Below are 26,639 nucleotides of genomic sequence, written 5' to 3'. Positions count from 1 at the left end.
TTTTTTACCTTTCAGTGGAGGATCATATTACCCTGATCCCAAACCAACAGCATGCACCGTGTATCACGTTTCGAAGCGGAGATTTCACCATGGAATAAGGGGATTTATCATCAACCAATGTACATATCGATCTACCAGATGCCGATCGATAACGGGGAAATGCTGCCGGGTATCACACAGGCTGACGGTAAGACCTTTATCACCTAATTTACAGCCGGATTGGAGTTTGCTGTGCAACGCAAGCAGTCGATCTGTGAATGTGGCTACTTACACGGACACTGTATTGGTAATCAATAATACTAATCGACGTCCCCCGCCGCCCCCCTTTCATCCATAGATGCTCTGGGATAGTCCGGATCATAAGCAGTTTGTGTTCTTTCATTAGCATATATAAAACGGAAATGCCGTTGAATATAACGTTAGTAGCCTTTAGCTCCATAACTAGCTTCCCAGAAAATATGAGACGAAATCTGCGATAAAGCTTATATTCACGGCGCTATAAAATGACAACCTACCATGGATTTTTTTTTCTTTAAGCCATTTTGAAGGGACGGTTTATGCACTCAATTGACAATGAGAATGGACAGATAGCAACACTAAAGTATAGATATAGCTGTTACAAAACCCACATGTTTGTTTACATTCCCTGGTCCTCTAGCCACTAATTAGACTAAGCCCATCGGTCGTCAAAGTGTTAAGGACACAGCATTGAAAAGCTGAGACGGATCAAAACATGTTTATTTTCTTCACTGATTATTCCTACTCATCTTTTCATTCAAATGCATAGGCTAGATACCAAAGTAAAGTGTATATATACGCTTGCTCCTAAGATACAGTGAGATGTCAATAAGAATATCCACTAATGTTTAAATATAGATGTCCACCAAGCAACAGAGGAGAGTAATATCCTTTTTTTCTTCTTTTCACAACTTCTACATGTACTTAGCCAGAGATGTGTCACTGACCTGGCTCCAAACACAGAGTGAAAATCAATTACAGTATCCTGTACTGCGGAGTTTAGGTTGGATGAACTCCCCCAGTGGGCCAAGAATTCCCTTTGACTGATGGCTAAAACTCTGGGATTAATTGGACGGTGTCATTACAGGAGAGGAAGTTCTGCTCTGCACAGGGCTAAGTGTGGGGCCGACCGTCAACTTCTTATGTGTGCAAGAGAGAGGCTAAAAATAGCACTTGTTTCATTTCAAACCTTTATTTAAACTCGAAAGGCGACTGAGGTTCCTCTCCTTTACAGCCACGTCGAGTGTACATACAGAAATGGGCAAAAAAAAGCATATAAAATCACACGGCATAATAAAATCATAACAATAAGACAACAAGATGAGGCAAAAAGCAAGGATAATAAATCAAGTAAAACACGTACAACTTGATTGACAAAGGTTGGAGACCAAGGTTTTAAACTCTGCAACAGGAGGGAGAGTCCCAAGCTTTAAGGTCTGTTGGAGTTCATTCAATGAGCTAGGGGCATCATAGCAAAATGCAGATTTATCCTGTTCCTGTTCCCAGCCAGTCACTGTCTAGAACGGGTTCCATGGGTTCCAAAATTCCATTCCAATAATGATGTAGTATAAGGAGGTAGCTTACCAATAACCACTCATAAAAACACCAGACCGAGGACGAACATAAAGTTAACTGGCCGGGCCAAAACGTTCAATGTAATTGATTTCAACACTCGATTGTGTGGTTAAGCAGGTTAAGATCCACTACAACTAAGATTAATGTATGAATTGAAAATCCTAATGGTGTTACAAGACTACTGGGTGTTTGCTCATATCAAATCGATGAATCTTTTGGCTCGTGGAATTAGGATTCAGTCTGGCCTGTGTGATGCCCTGCCCTGTCCTCATTTTGGTCTTCCAGTCAATTAGTGGACATTCATTGTGAGACAAAGAATCACTGTTTTGGTGAGAGTTCAGAATGGGTGCCTGAACAGCTGAGGAGCGATTCCACAAACAACTTGAATCATCAGACATGGAAATATGGTCAAAAAGGTTTGAGTTATTTTAGATTTACAGAGCTGAAGGTTAATGGTTGAACATCGAATGTTGAAAGAGCGTATCAGGGGTGTGACTGTAGCCTGTGCGATAGTCTGATGTAATCTCAGGTACTGCATAAGACTCTGCTCTGACGTACACAGATATTTATTTAAAAATAAATATAAATTATAGGGTATGTTTCATGAACCATTTGAGTTGCATGATTATAACCTGTGCCAACCACAATACACAACTTGAAGGCTGAGCTGTGTGTGTCTATATTCCTACCATTGTGGGGACAAGGTGAAGAATTTTGTAGGTTTTATTTTATTTTATGGTTAAGTTATAGGGTTAGGTTAACGTTAGGATTCGTTAACGTGTAGTCGTTATAAAGTTAGGCTAAGGGGTTAGAGAATAAATGTAAGTCGATGGAATTTCTCCACAAAGCATACAAACATGGTGTGTGTGTATATATATATATATATATATAAGAGTGTGTCATCAGCTGCAGTGGTGGAAAGTATTTGTACTCAAGTACTGTACCTAAGTAAAATGTTGAGGTCATTTTGTACTTTTTTTACTACTTTTTATCTGAATCCATCAGTTACTAGTTACTTTGAAGAAAAGGATTTTGAATACAAGACATGGCAAAAGACGATGACGGTTATGTATTTTCAAATTTGAAGCATGTCGACTTCCAAGAGGACATTATCAGACCCAGCATATTTGGACCACATACCACTGTTAACATTAGAGATCAGTAGAGCAAGGACACACAAGAACACCATATAAAATGTGTACTTTTACTTCTGATACTTAAGCACATTCAATGTCAAATACTTTTTATACTTTGTTGTTGGAGTGTTCCTTTAAGTAGAAATTTGAATGGAGGACTTTTACGATATAATTAGTGTAACTGAGGGGTACAATTCCCTGACTGTATTGTTAGATATGATATTTAATACCACTACCTCATGTACTTTAACTTCTGGCCACCCAGTACAAGATATAAGTATGATGAACACTTTCCCACCTGATGAAACGAATCCACACAAATGTACCAAATCGAAGGTTTAATACAGCAAAGGGTGTATACAACGATCACTTAATTACATTTATGATTTGAAATATGAAATATGCACTTTTATGGCAAATGAGTATTCGTAGGTAAATCAACATTGAATGTCCAATCTCTGGTTACGCAGGGAGTAAGTATACAACCTGGAATATTTAGGAAACGATAGCGATGGTACTTAAATGATTATAGCTGGATACACTAAGGGGGGGGGGGGGGTCCCGCTGGTTGTAAGACAGTAGGAGGGGGGGGTTAGAGAAGCCGCTGGCGGTATCCCATCTGGCCGACGGTGTCTTGGGAGAATCCAAAGTCTTGGACACGGTGCCCACAGAACCTCGGACCGCAGACGAATACAGCTGGACCCTCTGTGGACGGTAGCTGCCGGTCCACAACGGAGAGACGTGAGGCGACCTCGCTGGTGTCGAGCGCCGTCTCACCTGGAGTCTTCTCCGGGGGGTAGTTCCAACACTCCGCAGTGTTGGCCTTTATCCATGGAATAATCAAAGCACACAAAGCATAATCCAAGCCGTGGAAGGCTCGCCGTCGTCCGGGTAGAGTAATCCAATATACAGGTCCAGTCGCTCTTGGCCCGGAGCTCCTCGGATGCAATCACCACTAGGGGTCTGACCAGCCTGGTTAAGCGTCCAGATAACGTCAGGAACGATGGGGGTACTGATAACTTTAGAACTCTAACCGAACGATGCACCATACATAAATAGACTATTATTAGCTTAATAGAATACGTCCAACTCGACGGTATAGTGCCAAACTATGACTATTCAACTATTAATCTACACGATATCTCAATGCCTATTCTGGGCCAAGTAGGCCTTACTACACCGCACGTGCGTCGTGGGGAGGCTTTGCGTCTGTCACTCTGTTGGAGGGTAAAGAACTGGACTAAAAGAAGGTTCTACTTTACTTGCGCCATATATATATGCGCCATGAACAAATAGTACCATTCGTATTTCGCCCGACATATTCCTGCGCGGAACCGGGGCTTGCCACGACATGTTAGGCGGCACGATTGAACTTGGACCTAGGGGTATGGCAACCTGGCGCCAGGTTCTCGTCCAATGGTAGAATGAAACTATTATGGGCTGTTTAGTAGACTAAAGGGATATTCAATGCATATTGTACAAGGAATATACAGGGGATATCAAACGATATACAAATACAATTAAATATATATATATAAATAAATATACATATTCGGTTTAATCTGATCCTTCACAACAGCCGCCCCCTAATTAGTCCCACCTAATTAGCTAAGCAGAGACAGATTAACCGCACTGTCTACCACTCAAGGTCCGCTGTAAGGGTCAGTCAACTCACTAAGTCATAGGGTCATGGTCATCATCGATAGTATCTGGGAGTCGGGGCAGTTCTATGAGCCTCGCCACGGGACGTGTGTAGGTGCGCCCTTGGACGAGTACTTCAGCTGCTCGGACCTTGCCATCGGCACCGGTGATCACTTTGCTTACGCGGCCAGCCGGCCACATAGCTCTGGGTAGTGACTGGTCAATAATCATGACGACTGTTCCTTCTGTCAAATTGTCTCTCTCTTTTACCCACTTCTGGCGGGTCTGTAGAGACGGTAGGTAGTGAAGTAGGAAGCTGCTCCAAAACTTGTCAGCTAGTACTTGGCTGTACCTCCACATTCTTCGGCCGTTCGCTTCTTCAGGCCTGTACATTGTCTGGGGTAGCGCGGGGTCCAGCCGCCCCATTAGGAGTGTGTTGGGGGTGACTGGGTCGACATCTGCTACATCACTGGAGACGTAACCGAGGGGCTTTGAGTTCAATACTCCCTCGATCTCCGTGAGGACTGTCATTAGGACTTCCTCCGCCACAGTCTGGGCTCCAAGTACTGCGTACAGGGCTGTCTTTATAGAACGTACTTCTCGTTCCCAGGTTCCACCGAAGTGGGGTGCGTTCGGGGGATTAAACTGGAAGTCAATCTGGGCTGGAGCGAGGTGGGTCTTAAGTTCTGGGCCCATAGCTTGGAAGCTCTCTCAGCTCTCTTTCTCCGCCTTTGAAGTTGGTCCCGTGATCAGACAACAATGTAGACGGTTTTCCTTTCCGTGATGTGAATCTCCGGAAGGCCATAAGGAATGAGTCTGTGCTCATGGTCGGAAGGAGCTCGATATGTATCGCTCTGGTGGTCATGCATTTGAATACAATACCCCACCGCTTCTCTGTGCCTCTTCCTCTCTTTATATACAACGGGCCAAAGCAGTCCATGCCTGTGGAGTGGAATGGCTTGTCGCCGATTCGGAGGCGACAGGGGGGTAAGTCAGCCATCCGTGGTATGCTGGGCTGCGCGCGCCACTTACGGCAGTCTAGAAAGGTTCGCTGGAAGCGCCGTACTGCTTCTCTCCCTTGCAATATCCAATAACGACGTCTGATCTCCGCGAAGACTCTCTCTGCTCCTGCGTGGTGTACATCCTCGTCGTATTTCTTTATGATCAGCTCTGTGACCTTGTGTCGGCTGTTCAAGACGATCGGGTACTTAATGTCATCTGGTAGATCGGGGGCTCTCCGCAGGCGACCACCCACTCTGATGAGATTATGGGCGTCACTCTCTGGTGCCAGGTGAATCAGTCTGCTGTCTGATGGGACGGGGTTTCCTCCCTATAGACAGTCTAGCTCATCGGGGAACGAGTCTCTCTGGGCTCGTTGTAGTAGAAGAAGTTCTGCTTCTTCGTAGTCAGCTGCTGACATGTCAGTGGTGGACTGAATCTCTGGGTGGTGCCGCAGGAATGTTCTTTGCTGCGCACTCTCTAGGGTAATGCAGTCATCTATGTTGGGGTCTGTGGAGTGCTCAGTCCACAGAACATAGGTTTCTTGTTCTCAGCCTCCTCGTTACTTGCTTCCCTCGGGGTGGGCGTAGGCCAATCTCCTTCCGGGAGCTTGAGGAATGCTGGTCCGTCACTGTAGATGTTGCGACGGGTTAGGTCATCCAGAGACATTCCCCGGGTGATGACGTCAGCTGGGTTGTGTTTGGTGTCCACATACCGCCAGCTTGCTTCTTCTGTTAATTCTTGAATCTCGGTGACTCTGACTCCCACGAAGACCTTGTATCTGCATGAATCAGACTTGATCCATGTGAGTACTGTCGTGGAATCTGACCACAAGATTGTTCTATGCACCGGAATGGTGAGTTCACGTTGGATTAACGTGGCTAGATGCGCTCCTGCGAGGGCTGCGCAGAGCTCTAGACGTGGGATAGATTGTTGCTTACGTGGGGCTATTCTTGAGCGGGCCAGGATGAAAGCAGTGTGTATCTTTCCTCCCATCTCTTGGGCACGCAAGTAGGCCACCGATCCGTAGGCTACTTCGGAGGCGCCGCTGAAGACGTGTAGCTCAATCTCGCATGTCTCTGGCCTCACTGTGGATGGGAAGTAGCTGCGGCGTATATTGACACCTGGGAGTGAGCGGAGTTCCGTCTCCCACTCTCTCCATGTTGAGGCAAGGTGTGCGGGTATTGGGTCGTCCCAGCCCTGGTCCTTGTCCCATAGTGCTCGTACAATCATCTTTGCCATGGTGGTGTAAGGTAGAATACATCCCAACGGGTCATATTGTCTGGCGAGTGTTCTGTACACACTCCGTCTGGTGGTCGGTATCGCCGCCGACCTTCCTTGCTCTGGAGCCAAGGGTTTGTGTCTATAGTGGAGCGAGTCTGTTTTGAAGCGCCAGACTAGTCCTAGTGTCATTTCTTGGGCTTCTCCTGGGATTGTCGCCATCCAGGTCTCGCTGCTGGCAGCCTTGTCCGCGGAGGAGAGGCTGCGCAATACGTGCGGGTCGCTGCTGGCCCACTGCCTGAGATCAAAGCCGCCTTTGATCAGGGAGGCGCGTAACTTGATTAGGAGAGCCTCGGCTTCTTCTTGAGTCGAGACGCTTTGTAAACAGTTGTCCACGTAGAAACTGTTCTTCACACTGTGTTGGACCTCTTCATCTGCTGCTGGGTCCTCTGTGACGTGTTTCTGTAGTGAAAATGTAGCACAGCACGGGCTGCATGTGGTTCCGAAGGGGAGTACTTCCCACTGGTAGATGGATGGGTTCTCATCTCCGATCTTCTCTCTCCATAGGAACCGTAGCAGAGGCTTGTCCTCCTCTACTAGTCTCACCTGCAAGAACATCCCTTTGATATCCCCGCTTATAGCCACCTTGTCCTGGCGGAAGCGCAGTAGCACGCCTAGTAGGGAGGGGCCGAGTGTGGGGCCGGGCAAGAGCTCTTTATTCAGATTTTGGGATCCGATCTGGTAGCTGCAGTTAAACACAATGCGATCCTTGCCGTTGTGATGGACCTTGTGATGCGGCACGTACCATGATTCGGTCGTCTGATCGGCCTCTTTAATGTCAATCTTTGTTACGTGTCCCGCTGTGATTAGCTTCTCAATCTCAGCTCGGTACACACTCTCTTGAGCGGGGTCTTTGGCTAGGCGCCGCTCTGTGTTTAGTAGATAGCGCTCCGTGGCGTCTTTCTTTGCGTGAAAGGTGGGCATTCCCTCTCGCCTCAGGAGTGGAGTTGCGTATCTCATCACTCCGCCGACTGTGACTCTCTTTGTCCCCTGCTCGAGTAGGTTGATGGCGTAAATGTCTTCTTTAGAGCGAATATCTTTCTTTTCGTTCTTAAAGGGCATTGTCTCTAGGGTCCATAGCCTCTCGACATGCTGCAGGAGAGTGGTGTCTTCTTCTGTCGTTCTGGAGTGGAAGCAGCTAGTGGCTGCTGTTCGGTTGAGAGATTTAGCGAGGGGGCCTTGTAGGGTCCACCCTAGGCGGGTCTCGACTGCTGCAGGACAGCCTCGGGGGCCTGTATGGACCCGGTCAATCGGGACTATGAGTTCTGCATGGTCGGAGCCTATCAACAGGGTCGGGGTAGCGCCGTCTATGAGCGGGATAGGTAATTGGCGCAGGTGCACATATTTATCCATCAACTTGGTGACAGGGTAGGTGTACTGCGATAGTCCTATTTCTTGGCTGGTGAAAGCATTTGTGATCTTGTACCGTCGCTCTGGCTGCCCGTTGGCTGCGATGGTGAAGGAGACATTCTCGCCCTTTATCGTCTTTAAATCTCTTCTTATTGTCCGAATTGTCATTTCGTTCTTGCTCCCCCGCAGTCCCAACTGGGTCGCAGCGGAGGCGAGCAGAAGGGTCTTCTCTGACCCGTCATCAAGGACGGCGTAAGTGTCCATGACTTTATCTTGGTAGCTCAATGTCACACGGACTACCTTTAAGAGCACTTGGGCTCCGCTGCTGCTGGCGGGGTCAATGTACATGACACTTGCCTTGGTGCCGCTCCGTGGTGCAGGTATAGGCCGTCTTCCGTTACTTTCGTGTAGTATATCTAGATGGGCTTTCTTTAGTAGTTAGTAGTCCAGAGGTAGTCTATCCAGACGGAGCCATAGCCTGAAGCCTTATGTAGTACATATCCAAATTTCATAAAGATCCATTCAGAAATGAGTGATTAGGAGTGATTTTGGTAAACTGTGTACAAAGATAAACTCTTTTCTCATAGACTTCAATTCATTTGGCTGTTTTTCTCTTCCTGTTAAATAATTTAGTTTGTCACCTAGATCCCTGATTCATATATCCCCACATGGGGTATCATTGGAAGCCACACTCATTGGCTACAACGATCCACAATCATTTTCGAGATCGGATCTAGATTGACGGAACTACTGCAGCCTGAGTCGGGAGTGGTATTTGAATCATAATGTGAAAAGTAGCGTCCTCTGAATGAACCTCTTTTTAGCTGGTGGTGTTCCATTCATCTTGCAGTTTCGAGTGACTCAAGGCTGGTCTCAGAGCCATGTTTATACTGTACCTGCCAGGTGATGGGCCCGACCCCCACTCATGCCACTCCATGAAAACAAAGGCATCAATTTGCATCCCTATGGGTGAAGCTCGCTGTCCGGAATGTACGGAATGTAGACAGTATCGATTGGCTCAGGCTGCCTGACTGCCTGTTATACACAGGACTGCTCGAACGTTTGTTGTCCTCCCCTCCAAATCAAATAAAATTAAATGATTTTCCAAAATAATCTCGCGGTCTACTTGAAACCAGCGCGCGATCTACCGTGGGCACGACTGATCTAAACTATGAATAGCACATAAACGAGATTTGGCTTTAGATTTGATGCACTGGTGAGTACCAAAGATCATTGTATATGATTTGCTTTTGTTAAGTAGTAATTTGTTAGCAGCTAGCCAATGTTGCAAGGAATTAAAATTGCAGATTGCAGAGCTAATTCAATGTGTGAGAGTGGATTTGGAGGTGTAAATGACTGTGTCATCAGCATAGAGCTGAATAAAACATTCAGAAATAATTGAAGGGAGGTTGTTTATAAAAATAGAAAAAAGAAGTGGACCAAGAGTTGAGCCCTGCGGCACACCTCTTTGTTGAACTAATAAAAATGTAATCCATTACTGATTACTTTCTTATAACTCAGGATCCCTGAGATTATTCCGTAGTAATCGGGTTACCTTCCATCCCTTTTCTTCTAAAATCTATTAAGTTAGATAGTTAATTTACTATAATCTATATACAGTGATTTAACATAGATACAATATTATTTTAACATTTAAAACATGTATTATTATTGTGTGTGTGTGTGTGGGGGGGTGAGAGTGTTAATGTCTAATTTCACAATAAACTGTGTTTTGTCCAAAATGTTTCTAATAATCCGACAAGAGATATCATTTGCTCCAAAAAGTTAATACTAAATACATCATACTATATTTGCAATCTGATCACTGTATTATATTTCAGTAACTGGATTACCGGAAAGCACATCACATCTAGCAGTAAACCATCTAAATATAATCCCCTATACCCTGAATCTACCTATTAAATAATGGTGTGGCCACAATTCCCAATGACCCTATTTTGATGTTGGCATTGCGTCAAATCACTGTCTCGCTGCTCAGTGACCTCACACAGTCGCAGCCAGCACATCCTCTGTAAGTATTATCAGTGCTGACACTAGTTTTCAAACACAATTATCCATACCGTGAAGTTATGCGGAACGTGTTCGGATGTGCGTTTGAGTACGCCTCTCGTTTTCGAGGGGGAAAAGCACACGAAGCACGTCACATTACCTTCGCAGGAGGCTTCACTAATAAGTATATTGTGCAGAATATACTGTAGCTGGTGCCTTCAAAGCAGCATATTGCTAACGAGGGTGGATTCAGCTGAGAGTGACCCGTTACAGTGAAACCGGAGAGACGAGCGAGAAGCGCCCCGAGGCAGGCGAGCGCGGAGGATAGAGACTGGCTTTGTACAGTAGGTCCCCCTTTTTTCAGAAGCAGCGAGGCAGCACACTTTGTGACTAATGAAATATGACCACTTTTGTTGAGAGAGCCCTTTATAGCAAGCGAGGCAGTGTCTGAGTGGAGTGAAGATAATAGTTTATCATTGTGAGCATCAATAAGGCTTTACATTGTAATAGTGGCAGAAGTGTGTGTGTGTGTGTGTGGGGGGGGGGGGGGGGGGGGCTGGGTGGGAAGCTGTCATCATATTTAACTTTTCTAGACACCTTACAAGCTTTATGCCAACTGATTGTACTGTAGAGTGATACGATTCAAGTGTTTGCTTTAGAGTAGCTGCTTGAATAAATGTGTTGGTCCACTGTCACTCACAATCTCACTCATATCTCACAAAATATAGACCTGTGTATGAAACCCATATTGACCACGGGGCATATTCTCATGTGAAAATCCCTGTTCTACAAATACAAGCATCTATCGACTAACCACATTGGCTCATGTTAAAAGAAACACCCGCTAACTTACAGAATGTACTGGTACTGTATGATGAAGGAAAAACATATCATTGGGAAGTCGGACATCAGCATTCGATGTATTCTTTTCTGTATGTTTATGGTACCTGAGATCCCCTCCTATAGTTAATGAGAAATGACAGCTATGTGGGAGGTCATAAGGATCATGTGACGTTGGTGCTGCTGTTCTGGCTCCGCTCAGCCGCACATCAACAGAGCGTCCAGAGTCTCGTTATGGAGTGATGCTGGAGGGATGCATGTCCGCACAGACACTTCCTCTGTTTCCCAGCTTTGTCAAGAAGAGGATTTAAAGTTTGCCATTCAGGAGGGAGTGTGAGGCACGTGAGGTCTTCCGTCAACGTCAACATCATCGCCGCGGGATCATAATTAGCTGAAGATTATCTTCTCCTGAGAATCACGTCCAGCTGAATGTCATATCGTTGGCTGAGGATCATATCACCTGAAGATCACATCGTCGCCTGAAGATCATATCATGTCATATCATCACATCACACACCATAAGGGCCTTGTCATGTTCAGGTGATCTGTGCCACCTATATGGATTAACTTCCACCTGACCACACCTGGGGTAATGATGAGAAGATGTGTCGTGGCTGGCCGATCACCGGGAGTTTGGTGGCACTCTCCGTGTTAGAGGTGGGACTCGGTGCTTCCAGCATCCTCGTAGGTATAATCAGCACCATCCAAAACCAGGCGTCGCACCAGATGCAGTTGGCAGACGCCTCACCTATATGGAGTGGAGCGTGTGTAAGTGACAATTTATTTTTCTTCATCTGTTTTTGAATATTACACAGCACAATTATGTTTGATTCATCTTAATTACTAATGAATCTTAATACTTTTTGCAGTTTTTAGTCTGTGGATTATGTGGGGTCATATGTGCCAAAAAGAGGTCGGGAATGGTTGTAAGTATTTTCTGCTTTCATTAAGATGATAATAAGAAGTCTAGGTGAAACTGTATTGATCACTGAAATGGCTTGTTGTCATGCAGCACCAAAACGTGGCATTAGATTGGCAGGTTGGTTTGGGAGACTGTCTGGTAATCAAAGGGTTGCTGGTTCGATCCCACGTACTGTCAGTGTCAATACTGCCTAAGCATGATGCACCTAACCCCCATGCATATGTACCAACCTGCTCCAAGGAAAATGAAATAAATTTACATTAATTTAAACTAATACTGTGATACAACACAACAGGCAAATAAACCCTTACATACACAGTACATATTATAAGATATGCTTATCTATTTTACCTTGTTCTTGATAATACAACATGCCTGAAACGACACTGAGCTCAATGTAAAGCTTGATGTAAATCACCTTCATTCCGACAGCCATTAGACTCTATAATGCATCACTGTGCCTCACTGCATCACTGAGCACAGGGTGACAGTACAGCCTGGCCAAATCTTCCTGGAGACTTAAAAAAATTGTACACTTCTCACAATCCTCCTGGACACTTTTCACTTTACATTTTCACACTTATTACTGTACATTTGACTGTATATTTCTATATATTTTTGGCTGGATAGTTGTATATTTAAGATTTTAGAATGTATATATACATACCAGAATGTAGATCCCGGACTGTATTTTATTCTATTTTATTCTTATTTTTAATATTATTATATTCTTATTCCTATTTTAGTCCTATTGACTACCTAAATGTTTATTGTTGTTCAATGTGAGCGATCCGTAGTGCCGAATTTCCCTCTGGCTTATTAAAGGATTTCTATTCTATTCTATTCTATTCTAAATACCCAGTGGTGGTAAACATCCTCCTCGTCTCTTTCCTCTGAATGTCAGATGATCCTGTTCTCTGCCTGCTGTATCTGTGGACTGATCAGCGGCATCCTCAACATCCAACTTGTGCGAGCGGCGTCCAAGCGCGGGGACGCCGTGCCGACCCTCCACCTGGCCATCACAGTGCTGGCCAGCCTGGGCATCGGCGGCTGCACCTTGTTCACCTGGCTCACCTGTCGCCTGGCCGGCAGCGAACAGCAGAGGCTGTTCATGGAGAGGGATGTCTCACTGCACCACTCCCATGAAATGACTGAGAAGGTGAGCTCCCAGTGTTACTTTATGCAAATGCATTCAAACCAGACTTAAATAGAATACCTTTTAGATTAGATTACATTCAAATGTATTGTCATCATACAGCACAAGTACAGTACAGTGTAAATACGTTTGCCATCCAACCAGAGTGCAAATGTAACAGTAAAGTGCAATAGTAATATAGAATGTACAGGGGATTAAACTGGATATAAAATATATAAATTAGGACTACTGAGTAATAATGCTAATCAGATGTATGTACAGTACAGAGTTGTAGTATTAATATGTACAGTGATACAGGTATAAAGACACTATGGTAGTAAGTCATACTGGCCAGCAGCGTAACTAGTAAGAGTAGGTAAGGGATATGTACTAGGGATGTTCGATATTGGCTTTTTTACCGATATCCGATATACCGATATTGTCCAACTCTTAATTTCCGATACCGATATATGCAGAGTTCCCCCCCCCCCCAAAAAAACGGAATCATTTCAGGTAATTAACATTACATATCTCTTGTCGTGGAATTAACACAACATTATGCATACTTTTGACAATAAATAAAAGAATAATTTGTTCTTACTTGCTGTATGTACAGTGATACAGGTATAAAGACACTATGGTAGTAAGTCATACTGGCCAGCAGCGTAACTAGTAAGAGTAGGTAAGGGATATGTACTAGGGATGTTCGATATTGGCTTTTTTACCGATATCCGATATACCGATATTGTCCAACTCTTAATTTCCGATACCGATATATGCAGAGTTCCCCCCCCCCTTGCATACTTGCTGTATGTACAGTGATACAGGTATAAAGACACTATGGTAGTAAGTCATACTTATGCATACTTGCCTGAGTAAATAAAGGTTAAAAAAAATCGTATTTTTTTTTTAAAGCCGATACCGATCATTTCCGATATTACATTTGAATGCCAATATCGATAGGCCGATAATATAAGACATCCCTAATATGTACAGATATAGATATAGTATCTACAGATGTGTAAAAAGGAGTATATGCAGGTATGTACAGACAGATGTGTATATGGTAAGAATATATATACGATATATACAGCATTATTGTAGGCTACATGCTATCATGCAGCATTGTATGGGTTATATGCGGGTGTATATATTATGCAGGTATATTCAGACAGATATGGATAAAGAACCATGTAGTCTGCTATACGTTTTCAGAGTGTGATGTTTTCAAATCTGATTATCTAGTGAGTGTTGTGTTGATTCATGGTCAAAGATAGAGGAGGCTGATGTCTACTTCAAGGTAGAACATTTACAGTCCAAAACAGATTGCAGAATGGGTACAATACAGTACGGCTCAATACACACAATTGTTAAGGGGATGCAGACTATAGAAAGACTTTCATCTTGTTTACATCAGGGTCCCCCATTTTCAATTCATAACATTTATGACATACATTACATACAGTACTGTTATATCCAGACATTTATGACATACAAGATATACAAATATACAGTACTGTTTATTTACAGACAGAGTTTCTAAAAGAGAATATATACATTTGAGGGGGAGGAAACTGTACATTGGGTGTTTGGACATTTACCGGGGCCAGTTTCGAATTGCGGCCTCCCGTAGGTGCTTTTTTAGAGCGTTTTTAAGGTGGGTAGGGATTCACATTATTTTACAGCTGTGGGTAGGGCGTTCCACATTGTTGTGGCATAATTGCTAAACGTGTTTAGTCCCTTGTTTGAGCCGAATCTGGGTTGGACATGATTTGTGGAACTCCCTCTGGTGTTGTGGTCGTGGTATTCACTGACCTTTGGGAAGTATTTCGACATGTACATGGGTACCTTAGTGGTGTAGTGTATCTTGTAGACCAGGCCCATTGCAAGTTGATGTACTCTGTCGTCTACTCTAAGCCATCCTAGGTTTTCAAAATGGGCAGGGGTGAGGTGGGTTCTAGGGGTAAGGCCAAGCAGTAGTCTGACCAGTTTGTTTTGTGATGTTTGTAATCTTGTTTTTAGTGCCTTTGAGGTGCTTTGGTACCATGAGGTGCAAGCATAGTCGTAGTACCCTTGAATGAGTGCTCCTGTTAGAGTCTTAATATATGGTTCTTCATCTGAAGCTATATATAGAAAAAACACGTTCTGCACTACAGACATAACACAACAGTGCATGTGTGTTTTTGTATTGTTTGTTTTTTATATTCCATAGGAGTGGGCGAGATCAAGCATTCCACAGATCTCATATAGTTAGAGAGCATCATCCATGTGAACCACAGTGAACCAAACGTCCTCAGCGAGACTGAAGGGTGAACAGGTTCTGAGGAGAGGCGGCACTGGAACAAGATGGACGGTCACAGGAGTTACATCTTCTTCAGGCTTTCTCTATTTTTCTTCCTTTCGTGTCTTCATTCCTTTATATATTTTTGGTATATATGTAACGGATGGTACCGCGAAGCGCAGTCACGACGGACTTCCGATGTTGTGAAGTGACTGGGGCGAGTAGCGGTGCTATGGGTTAAACTCACTCTCACCCTCAAAAGACAAGTTACAAAGCAGTGAGTTCACTTCTTGGTATAGCAGTCTGTGCTGTTGGCCTGTTGCCTGCGGTGTGGGAGACCACAGGTTCGAAACTCCCTCGGGTACATCGAAGTTTAAGGTGACGATGTCACAATCGTTACATATATACTGTAAATATATATATATACTGTGTGGATGTAGGTGTGAAATCCAGCGAACAACATTACAGTGACATAATATTACAATGAGCAGGATTAGTAACACTATGCTGGAAGAGTTTCTTCTAAAGGCATTATAAGGCAAAAGAATCACACAAAGTGTAGACTAATGTACTGCGTAGTTCTTTAACATGTGGTTATCAAGCAGTCAATGTCCATGAATGATGGTCCTTTCACCGCACACGCAGAAAGGTTCAGACTGACTTATTCCTGAAATAGCCTCTGTATTTGGATCTTCTGCGAGTGTAAAGTGTTGAGGAAATGATACGTTTGTGTCACATCGTCTGGTTTTTCGGGTTCGCTCTTAACGATCAAACCTGAAGCAGCAGATGGGAAAGGCATCATTTACGCCACACTTTCACTTGCAAAGGATGAAAATAAATATTGACTATTTAAAGAATGAGACTAAAGAATTTTCTGTGTGGTGAAAGCACATGGGCATAAAAAAACACATTATGATACATCATAAATTTGGTATGAGACTTACCATTAGGGCCATTGTTTCTACTGTAATTCTACCATGGTGGTCAATGGGGAATGGTTCAGGCCCACTGAAATGCATTAAAATTGATTTAAATGTTTAAATGTTTGTTTTGCTTTTGTTTATTTGATTAATGTAACTAATGTACATTTTATAGAATATATTTTAGAATGAGAGGTCTGCCCTCATACTCCCTAACCCTGTTTAAATAAAGGATATATGATCATTTCATAATTTGATTGACTGATCTTTACCATGTTTAATTTGAGGATTGTTGTAGCATTTTGTTCGGCTACTATGGTTTTAACAATAATGTACAGTAAGTTAACCATTTCAAACAAGTACAACTGCATGTGAATCAGTCTTTCACAAGAACAATAGTTGATACCTTATTGAGAAGGTGCTGAACACATGGAGGGGTGATCGAGGGTGCTATCTAGCTTCACCTCAGACGGACAGAGCACCTCCATACTCTAACACCCACGAGAAATGTCTTTAGATTATACACATATATCTCATGTGTCTTGTCTTGTATTACTATGAATTGCTATAGATCCTGAAGCAACCTGAAGGAATTCCTCAAGGAATCCTATATATATTAGACAGGCGCTAAGTGGGGACCTGGTACTTCCTTGACCTGTAGGACTAATAATTTAAAATCTACAGTGCACTATAGAGCCATATTCAACTGGACAGGCTACCAGTGTCCACAAGACAAGTAAATAATAAATATACTGTAGCTTTAAAAATATATTAAAAAGTGAACTGATGTAAATGGGACTGGTGTAGTATGATGTAGTAAGATGTGATTAACTGTTTTATGTTTTTATTTTATTTGTTTTTATTGTATTATTTCTTATACATTTCCGGTACCCTTTTAGATATGAGTTATTTTGGGGGAATGTGAATGAATACAACCATAGTCATTGTATCTTCAATGTTGAATATCAATTATATGCTTTTTTCCCACATTATTTTAATTATATTACTAATTACATTCTGTATTTGTATTCTGTTATATTATTTGTGTGTGAGGACCCCAGGAAGACTAGCGGTCATTGATTTGACAGCTAATGGGGATCCTAATAAAACATAAAATAAAATATAAAATAAAACATAAACATAAAACACCCCTCGCTAAATACCTGAACAGAGCACCCCGTAGCACTGGCAAGAAGAGATCTCTGGAGTCGCCACTGACTGAGAAATACACACAGATTGTTCTCTTGGAGTAAGTTATTAATTGATTGATTGAATGATTTAAAACTGTATTAACAGATTGCAGATTGGGTATAATACAGTACAGCTCAATACTAACAACTGCTAAGAGGACGAAGACCAGAAAAAGAATTTCGTCTTGTTTACATAAGGCATGATAAGGGTCCTCCATTTTCAATTCATCAAGACATTTATGACATACAACACAAGACATACAAATATACCGTACTGTAAGAAAAAGAGATTCACCCGAAGGGGGAGAAACTGTACATTGGAGGGGATTGGGTGGGTGGGTATTTTGACATTTACCAGGGCCAGTTTCTAATTGCAGCCACCCATAGGTGCTCTTTTAGAACGGTTTTGAAGGAGGGTAGGGATTCACATTCCTTTACGGCTGTGGGTAGGGCATTCCACATTATTGTGGCATAATTGCGAAACGTGTTTAGTCCCTTGTTTGAGCCGAATCGGGGTTGAACGTGATTTGTGGAGCTCCCTCTGGTGTTGTGGTCGTGGACTTCACTGACCTTTAGGAAGTATTTCGACAGGTACATAGTTGCTGTACTCTGTCGTCTACTCTGCCATCCTAGATTGTCAAAATGGGCAGGGGTAAGGTGGGTTTTAGGAGTAAGGCCAAGCAGTAGTCTGACCAGTTTGTTTTGAGATGTTTGTAACCTTGTTTTTAGGGCTTTTGATGTGCTTTGGTACCATGAGGTGCAAGTATAGTCGTAGAACCCTTGAATGAGTGCTCCTGTTAAGAGTCTTCAAGGTATTCGTATTTACCAGAGAGGAGATCCTGTACAGTACAATACTTTGAAAATTATCAAATTGATCCCCCTCACTACTTTTAAGAACTTTATCGAGTTGTTTATACAGTGGAGAGGAGACGCCACTCTCTAACTGCATTCACCTCACTTCTTATTGGGAGAAGGGTACCTCTCGAAGGGTAACGAAAGGGGACAGACGATACATACATCAGAGGTAAGGGAAATAATTAAAACATGCATCAAACAAACAACCAAATAAAATTACAAAGTATGTAATACATGAAGCAGAACAGACAGATTACAGTTAAAAGGCTGGGTGACAGTTGCAGTGGTGTATAAACAACTCGATAAAGTCCTTAAAAGTAGTGAGGGCGGGATCAATTTGATAATTTTCAAATTATTTTGCATCTCGTTCCAACTGCAGGGAGCAGCTAATTGGAAGAAGGATTAACCAAAGGAAGTGTTAATTGTTAACACGGGGAACGTCTAGCGAGATATGGCGAGCAGCTCTAGCTCTACTCTAGGCCTATAGTAGTTGACCATTTTAACACTCTAAACCCGCATGTTCAAAGTAATTAAATAGATATAGGGTATACTCAATATTCTATGAAAAGTTCTACTAACTTAAATATGTTGAGTTTGTGTGACTTGTTCTTCTGTTTTGAGTAAATTAAACTCAGTTAAACAGAGCATTTGTGGTTCAGTGCTAGAATTCTCGCCTCCCACGCGGGAGGCGGGAGTTTGACTTCTGGCCAATACATGCCTCTCTTTTCCTGAATTTCCCCAAGGATAAAGGAATATCAGATATATTCCACTTATTTCTATTGTTTCAACATTACTGGATGTGTCTGATGTCAGTAACATTATAGTGGGTGTGATGATATGGGTGATGAAAGCATGCAACCTGTTTATGTACTAAGCACTGTCAGGATGAGGAGACTGGTACAAAGCAAATGTAGAGACGCCGCAGCTCAGCTCTGCAAAACGGCAAAAACGAAACCTATATGGGGGGAAAGAACGTTCTGCCGCAGCAGCTGGGCAATCAACACTTACGGGAAAACGATACTATTTTGACAGTCCTGTGTGCGCAACTGCGAGGAAGAATTATGGGATAGGACCGCATCTCCATTTTGTCCTATTTCACGGTGAGTACATGTTCTACTTGCAGCAGCATTACTAGTAAAGTAATTGCCAAATAACTATTATAGCCTCTACATTACACACCAATTATAATTTGCGGTTATCTGTGGTCATTTAATCTGTCCGGCTAAAGTCATTTTTAGATCGTTCAGTGTGCAATACTTGTCCAAGTCGTGAACGAACGTTCGTGTTAGTTAAGTAGGGCGGTCTTTTGTTCAAGGTGCATGGTAACGTTAGCTACTTTCAGTATTAATTCATAGATACATCACCTACATTTGACCAATTATACTTAGTTATTTCTGCTCATTTAATCTACATTTTGCTTTAGCTATATTGTTAGTCTTGCTACTTGCTAGCTAGCTGTAGGGCAGTGATGATAGGCGGCCAAGTGCACACACCAGCACGTAGCTAAGCTAAATTGATTGATTGCTTGAAAACTTTATTAACATATTTCAGAATGGGTACAAATACAATACAGTACAGCTCAATACACACAATTGTTAAGGGGATGCAGACCAGAGAAATAATTTCGTCTTGTTTACATCAGGGTCCCCCATTTTCAATTCATAATGACATTTTAATGACATGTACGCAACATACAGATATATATATCATGACATTTATGACAATACATGACATACAGGTATACAGTACTGTTGCTGTAAGCTAGTTCAATTGTTTGGTTAATGTTACTCCTGCTACATAACTTAAAAACATTATGGCTGCATGTCACAAATAGATCAATACAGTCTGTATTACATCAATTAAGCGCTTTGAGTGTCTAGAAATGCAATTAATTATTAAGCTGTTAAAGGGGAGATGAAGCATAGCGATAAACAGTCATAGCATCAAATTAGTATTTAGATAAACCACAGAAAAAATCACGTTATAAAAATAAGGCATTTCTAAGAAAAAACAATTTGTAATGTCCATTTATGTAGCATTTATGAACATGTGCGCCGCCATTTTGTTGCTGACGTCATGGTGTTGGTTTGGTGTATACACTGCTGGTTAGCAGCATAGTAACCATGGACTGTCGGGTCAGTCAAATGTTGCCTACCAAACAACGGGACCGCGGTGGTTCTTTTTGTATTGCTCCTGGCTGTTCAAACAAATTTTACCGTGTGAAAGAGAGAGGAAAGTTGGTTAATTTCCACAAACTACCAGTGAAAAAAACAGTGTTGTTGGCTCAGGCTGGCTGCACTCAGGCGGCGCGATCAGCCTGTTGGACAGGGAAGGAGGATCTGCAGCGAACACTTCATTGCCTCGGATTATGTTGTTGGGGGTGGGAGGTTTGTCCAGAAGACCACTAATCAGCTGAAGCCTGATGCGGTTCCCTCTGTCTTCGACAGACAGACCGGCGCAGGCAGTTCAGCGTCGCGGAGCATTCAGCCTGCTGGCTACCTAGCTCCACTTCAACCAGCCGAGCGTCGGGAGCTCCAGCAGCTTGTCAATGTGCTAATAGCCTTGGCAAGCTAACGGTAGCTGGCTCCAGCAGCTTGTCGATGTGCTAATAGCCTCGGCAAGCTAACGGTAGCTGGCTCCAGCAGCTTGTCAATGTGCTAATAGCCTCGGCAAGCTAACGGTAGCTGGCTCCAGCAGCTTGTCGATGTGCTAATAGCCTCGGCAAGCTAACGGTAGCTGGCTCCAGCAGCTTGTCGATGTGCTAATAGCCTCGGCAAGCTAACGGTAGCTGGCTCCAGCAGCTTGTCGATGTGCTAATAGCCTCGGCAAGCTAGCGGTAGCTGGCTCCAGCAGCTTGTCTATGTGCTAATAGCCTCTGCAAGCTAGCGGTAGCTGGCTCCAGCAGCTTGTCGATGTGCTAATAGCCTCGGCAAGCTAACGGTAGCTGGCTCCAGCAGCTTGTCGGTGTGCTGGAGCCTCGGCAAGCTAACGGTAGCTGGCTCCAGGCTATTAGCACATCGACAAGCTGCTGGAGCCAGCTACCGTTAGCTTGCCGAGGCTATTAGCACATTGACAAGCTGCTGGAGCCAGCTACCGTTAGCTTGCCGAGGCTATTAGCACATCGACAAGCTGCTGGAGCCAGCTACCGTTAGCTTGCCGAGGCTATTAGCACATCGACAAGCTGCTGGAGCCAGCTACCGTTAGCTTGCCGAGGCTATTAGCACATCGACAAGCTGCTGGAGCCAGCTACCGTTAGCTTGCCGAGGCTATTAGCACATCGACAAGCTGCTGGAGCCAGCTACTGTTAGCTTGCCGAGGCTATTAGCACATCGACAAGCTGCTGGAGCTCCCGACGCTCGGCTGGTTGAAGTGGAGCTAGGTAGCCAGCAGGCTGAATGCTCCGCGACGCTGAACTGCCTGCGCCGGTCTATCTGTCGAAGACAGAGGGAACCGCATCAGGCTTCAGCTGATTAGTGGTCTTCTGGACAAACCTCCCACCCTCAACAACATAATCCGAGGCAATGAAGTGTTCGCTGCAGATCCTCCTTCCCTGTCCAACAGGCTGATCGCGCCGCCTGAGTGCAGCCAGCCTGAGCCAACGTGCCAACAACACTGTTTTTTTCACTGGTAGTTTGTGGAAATTAACCAACTGTCCTCTCTTTTACATGGTAAAATTAGTTTGAACAGCCAGGAGCAATACAAAAAGAACCACAGCTATCTATCTAGGTCGTCCTCGGACGGGCCCTCCATCGGTGCTTTCAGTCATCCCGATCCTCCATGCATCTGGCTAGCTCGCCGGTGCTTTCTGTTCCCGCATCTCTCCTGAGTACGTCCACGTAGGTTAACGTGGGACGTCCTCGTGATCGATGCCTGTGTGTTGGTTCCCACAGCACAAGTTTGCTGGTTGGCATCTCATGGTGTCTCTGGCAGTGACCTGCCAGCCTCATTCTCCTGACTGCCACTTTATCGCTCACCTTTAGCACCCCCCCATACAAGTTTGCATTAGTGACATGCTCATCCCTGTTGATGTTGAGCACCACACGGATCATTCTGGTGTAGCACCCATCCAAGGACTTCTGCAGGGTGCTTCAAGGTCCAGCATTCACTGCCATACAAAAGGACAGACTCAACTGTTGCATGAAAGAAGTTGAGCTTGATTTGACGGGGGAGGTTGGATTTCCACACACTGGTCATGCCGTTCAGAGCCCTCCACGCAAGTGCCCTCCTCACTTTAAGGTCTTGCTCGGACGAGTTGACCCACGAGCCCAGGTACTTGAAATCACTGACTTCCTTTAGAGCAGAGCCTCCTGTTGTCCTTAGAGGTGGATGATCCGGGAGGATGTTATACATTATGACCTCGGTTTTCTTGGCATTTAGCCTAAGGCCAACCTTGGCGCACTCCGTCTCCACTCTGCACAGGAGTTCCTGTGCCTGCTCCACCTGGTCAGAGAGCAGGCTGATGTCGTCCGCGTAGTCAAGGTCTGTTAGGACTATGGCGGGGTGTCGTCTCGATCTCCTTGGGGTTATTGTGATACCAAGTTCCTGCTCCCGTCCATTGATGGCCTTCCTGAGCACATAGTCGAGGACTATGACGAAAAGGAAGGGGGCAGCGGTCCCGTTGTTTTGTAGGCAACATTTTATTTACTGACTGACCCGACAATCCATGTTCACTATAGGCAGCTAAACAGCAGTGTATACACCAAACCAACACCGTGACGTCAACAACAAAATGGCGCTGCCCATGGCGAAAACAGGGAAATTATATTAGATTTTTCAGACAAATAAGCAGGATTTCACATTTTATTATAGGACCTTGTCTTACACAAGGTACACAACAAACAAACTAGGATCACATTGTTCACTGCTTCATCTCCCCTTTAACTTTCTGCTTCGCACGCACGTCGCCCTGTCGGGTCCATATATCATTTTGCTCAATTGTAGGCAGGGAGCGAAATAAACTTTTTGACTCACCGGCCAGTGGCGGGTAGATGGGAAGAGTCTACCCGCCAAGCATATTTCTTACCTGCCACATTTTTTTTGATTAAAAAAAATATATATATTTTATATAAATTTTTTTTTTTAAATAAAATATATATTATATAATCATACTTGTAGTTGTATTATCTGCGAGACATCGCCACCACGCAATAAGTCAAAATGCTTGCTATCTGCAAACAGCTCCACTGTCTGTGTGTATACTTGAGTAGCCTCCAGCTCCAGCAAGGATTATCCGGCCCTGCAGCTAGACCCTATATTCAGCTAGACCCTACATTCAGCATGCAAGGATTCTCCGGCGATGCAGCTGGACCTATTTATAACGTTACCGTTCTTTTGTCAAATCACATTCAACATGCCCTCAGCTAGAATACGCATTCAATCAATGTTATAAGACATTGATATCAGGAGCTATCTGTAGCTACTGCTAGCCCGGTAGATAACGTTAAGACAATTTAGTTTACTGGGACATATGGATCAACGTGAGCTAGCTAAGCTAGCTAACGAGGGACCGGAGGTATTATGCACTCGAGTAGACTATTGCTGGAGCATTTGTTGATATCAGCAGCTATCAGTAGCTAGCCAGCTAGATACCGTTAGACAATGCCTCGTCATGTATTAAACTAAAAGTGAATAGTTGACTGGGTCATTGTTTAAACAGTAACGTTAGCTCTTGGAGGTCCGATATAGACTGTCTAGAGCAGATGAAGTAAACAAGCCAAAATGATAGCTTCCGATTGGTCATTTGCTTTTTTCTCATGAAACCAGTCACGTCACTCTACTGTGATTGGACCTAGTGCGATGTGGGACTTGTAGTTTTTTAACGATCTCGCGGCGGAGAAAAAAAAGACGAGCGGCTATAATCTGTACTCGCACAAGAGTATCGTTATGAAGTTATGAACTACACGTCTACACGCCACACGGCGGGCAGCCCTCTAAGTGTCATGCGCCAAAGGTAAAAACAGCCCGCCCCTGGCGGGCGGCGGGCTTTAGTTTCGGTCCCTGATTGTAGGGATGCCCCGATCACGTTTTTTGCCACCGATACCGATCACCGATCGTCGTGAGCCATATCGGCCGATACCGATCCGATACCGATCGTTTTTGATTAAAAAGACATTAAAAATTATTTTATATAAATTTTTTTTTTTTTTTTTTTTATAAAATATATATATTATATAATTAGACTTGTACTTGTATTATCTGCGAGACATCGCCACCACGCAACAAGTCAAAATGCTCGCTATCTCCACTGTCTGTGTGTACATACTCTGCTTTGATCAAATCACATTCGGCTCTGCAGATTTACCCTAGGCTCTGCAGATATACCCTACTCCCTCAGCTATCCCCGTTAATGACTGCGACGCAAGCCGGGCTTCGAATATGCATCGAATGAGTGTTATAAGACATTGATATCAGGAGCTGTCTGTAGCTACTGCTAGCCGGAAATATAACGTTAAGACAACGCCTCAGTGAACTATTTAGTTGAATGGGACATTTCGTTTTGAACAGTGAGCTAAGCTAACGTGAGCTAACAGAGGTAACATACACTAGTACTAGATAACTAGACTATTGCTGGAGCATTTGTTGATATCAGGAGCTATCAGTAGCTAGCCGGCTAGATACCGTTCAGTTAGACAATGCCTCATCATGTATTAAACTAAAAGTGAATAGTTGACTGGGTCATTTTGTAGCGGTAGCTAACGTTAGCTCATGGAGGTCCCGTCCCACTAGACTAGACTAGACCCGTGTTTACATGCGTGCGGGAGGAGCTGGAGGAGGAGCAGAAGACGCGCAGCACTGTGTGCAGCTCCCGGTGTCTGAGACAGAACTCAGCGAGTGAGATCTGTTTTGACGATCGGCGAAAATAAAACAGTAACGATAGCTAGGTAGCTAACGTTAGCTCAGGTCGAATGCACTATCTAGACTCAGCAGAGGAGCCGCCTCCTCTGTGTTTACAAACTCTACACGGGTACGGGCGGGGCTAGGGAGGAGGAGCAGTTTGCAGGTCCTGTGCGTCTGAGACAAGCGAGTGAGATATCCACTTGATCAGTTTCCGCGATCGGCGAATATGACTCATTATCGGAATTCCCCGATCGCATATTTATACTGAATATCGGCCGATAACGATCGGTGGCCGATCGATCGGGGCATCTATTGTTATAGTCTTGCTATCTAGCTAGTGCATGATTGTGTAGGCAGCCACGTGTGCACACCGATATAGCTAAGCTAAATTGCTGTAAGCTAGTTCAATTGGTTGGTTAATGTTATTGCTACATTACTTAAAAAACTCTTATGCACCTCACAAATGGATCAATACAGTCCATAGTATATCAATTAAGCGCTTTGAGTGTCTAGAAAAGCGCTATATAAATGCAATTAAGCTGTTAACATTCGGTGTCCTCTGTCGGGAACCGGATGATTGTAGCCCCTTTCGGGACTGTGATGCACGCCAACATGGTTGGACGAGTGAATACACCGTCCCTTATATAAGACCATTGAAAAATCCTACAATTTAAGTTAGGGGTGCACCGATATATCGGTCGGGTATCGGTATCGGCCGATAAGTGCCTTGTTGACTGCTATCGGCCTATCGGCCGGTAAGCTCAAATGTGCCGATAGCAGTCGCCGATAAATAACCATTAATTTGTGTAGCGTCAAAAGGCAAAAAAAATAAAAGCCACTCGCGACCTACCTGCACAACGCCCGCCGTCCCCCACACACACACACAAGCTACTGCATCAGTTACTACTTATGATTAACAAGGCATTCGTTTTGTGGCATTAACGTTATATAGTTAGTGTTACACGGACAATAGTGATAGTGATACCATAAACATATTTCTTGATGTTTCCTTTTTTTAAGTAAGTAAAGAGGCCTACAAATACAAACATACACATACAAATATACAGTAGTTTCATTAATTTTTTTTTTAAATTAAAAAAAAAATTAAAAAAAATTACAAATACTTATTTTTTGCCACAAGTATCGGTATCGGCCGATTGTGTTAGTTGAACAATCGGTATCGGTGGCCAATTTTCATATCGGTGCACCCCTAATTTAAGTCTCGCTTCTATCGAAACGCTTGTCGTACAGGTGTCGCAAAGAAATGTCAAATGTACTCACAGTTACACAAGGGTTTCGGACAGACAAACGATAGGGTTTGAAAGCTTGGCGTTGCTGATAAACATTTAAAATAATTTTTATAAACTGGTCAACACGGCTCAAAAGCTTTATTTCCGGCTTTGGGTGCGTGATGCGCCTGCGCTGTGCCACTGTTGACCAGTTTATAAAAATTATTTTAAATGTTTATTAGCAACGCCAAGCTTTCAAACCCTAGCGTTTGTCTGTCCGAAACCCTCGTGCAACTGTGAGTACCTTTGAAATTTACTTTGATAGAGAAAAGCGAGACAGACTTAATTGTAGGATTTTTCAATGGTCATATAAGGGACAGTGTATTCACTCGGTGCATCACAGTCCCGAAGGGGGCTAGG

The 26,639-nt window shown here is 43.8% G+C and overlaps 1 protein-coding gene across 1 annotated transcript in view; it reads left to right on the top strand.

Annotated features, from left to right (window-relative positions):
- Nucleotides 1-11,453: 11,453 nt before the first annotated feature.
- tmem196b (transmembrane protein 196b) overlaps nt 11,454-26,639 on the top strand; it is a gene marked incomplete at both ends in the record, with an annotated part of 37,069 nt that continues 21,883 nt past the window's right edge. The window contains 3 exons of the mRNA XM_084336709.1: nt 11,454-11,618; nt 11,720-11,776; nt 12,677-12,931. Coding sequence (XP_084192835.1) covers nt 11,454-11,618; nt 11,720-11,776; nt 12,677-12,931 — 477 coding nt within the window. The remainder of the gene's footprint in view (nt 11,619-11,719; nt 11,777-12,676; nt 12,932-26,639) is intronic.

This window comes from Notolepis coatsorum (assembly GCF_963971535.1).
Source record: "Notolepis coatsorum genome assembly, chromosome: 19".
Lineage (NCBI taxonomy): Eukaryota > Metazoa > Chordata > Actinopteri > Aulopiformes > Paralepididae > Notolepis > Notolepis coatsorum.
This window is presented reverse-complemented; position numbering and strand designations above follow the sequence as displayed.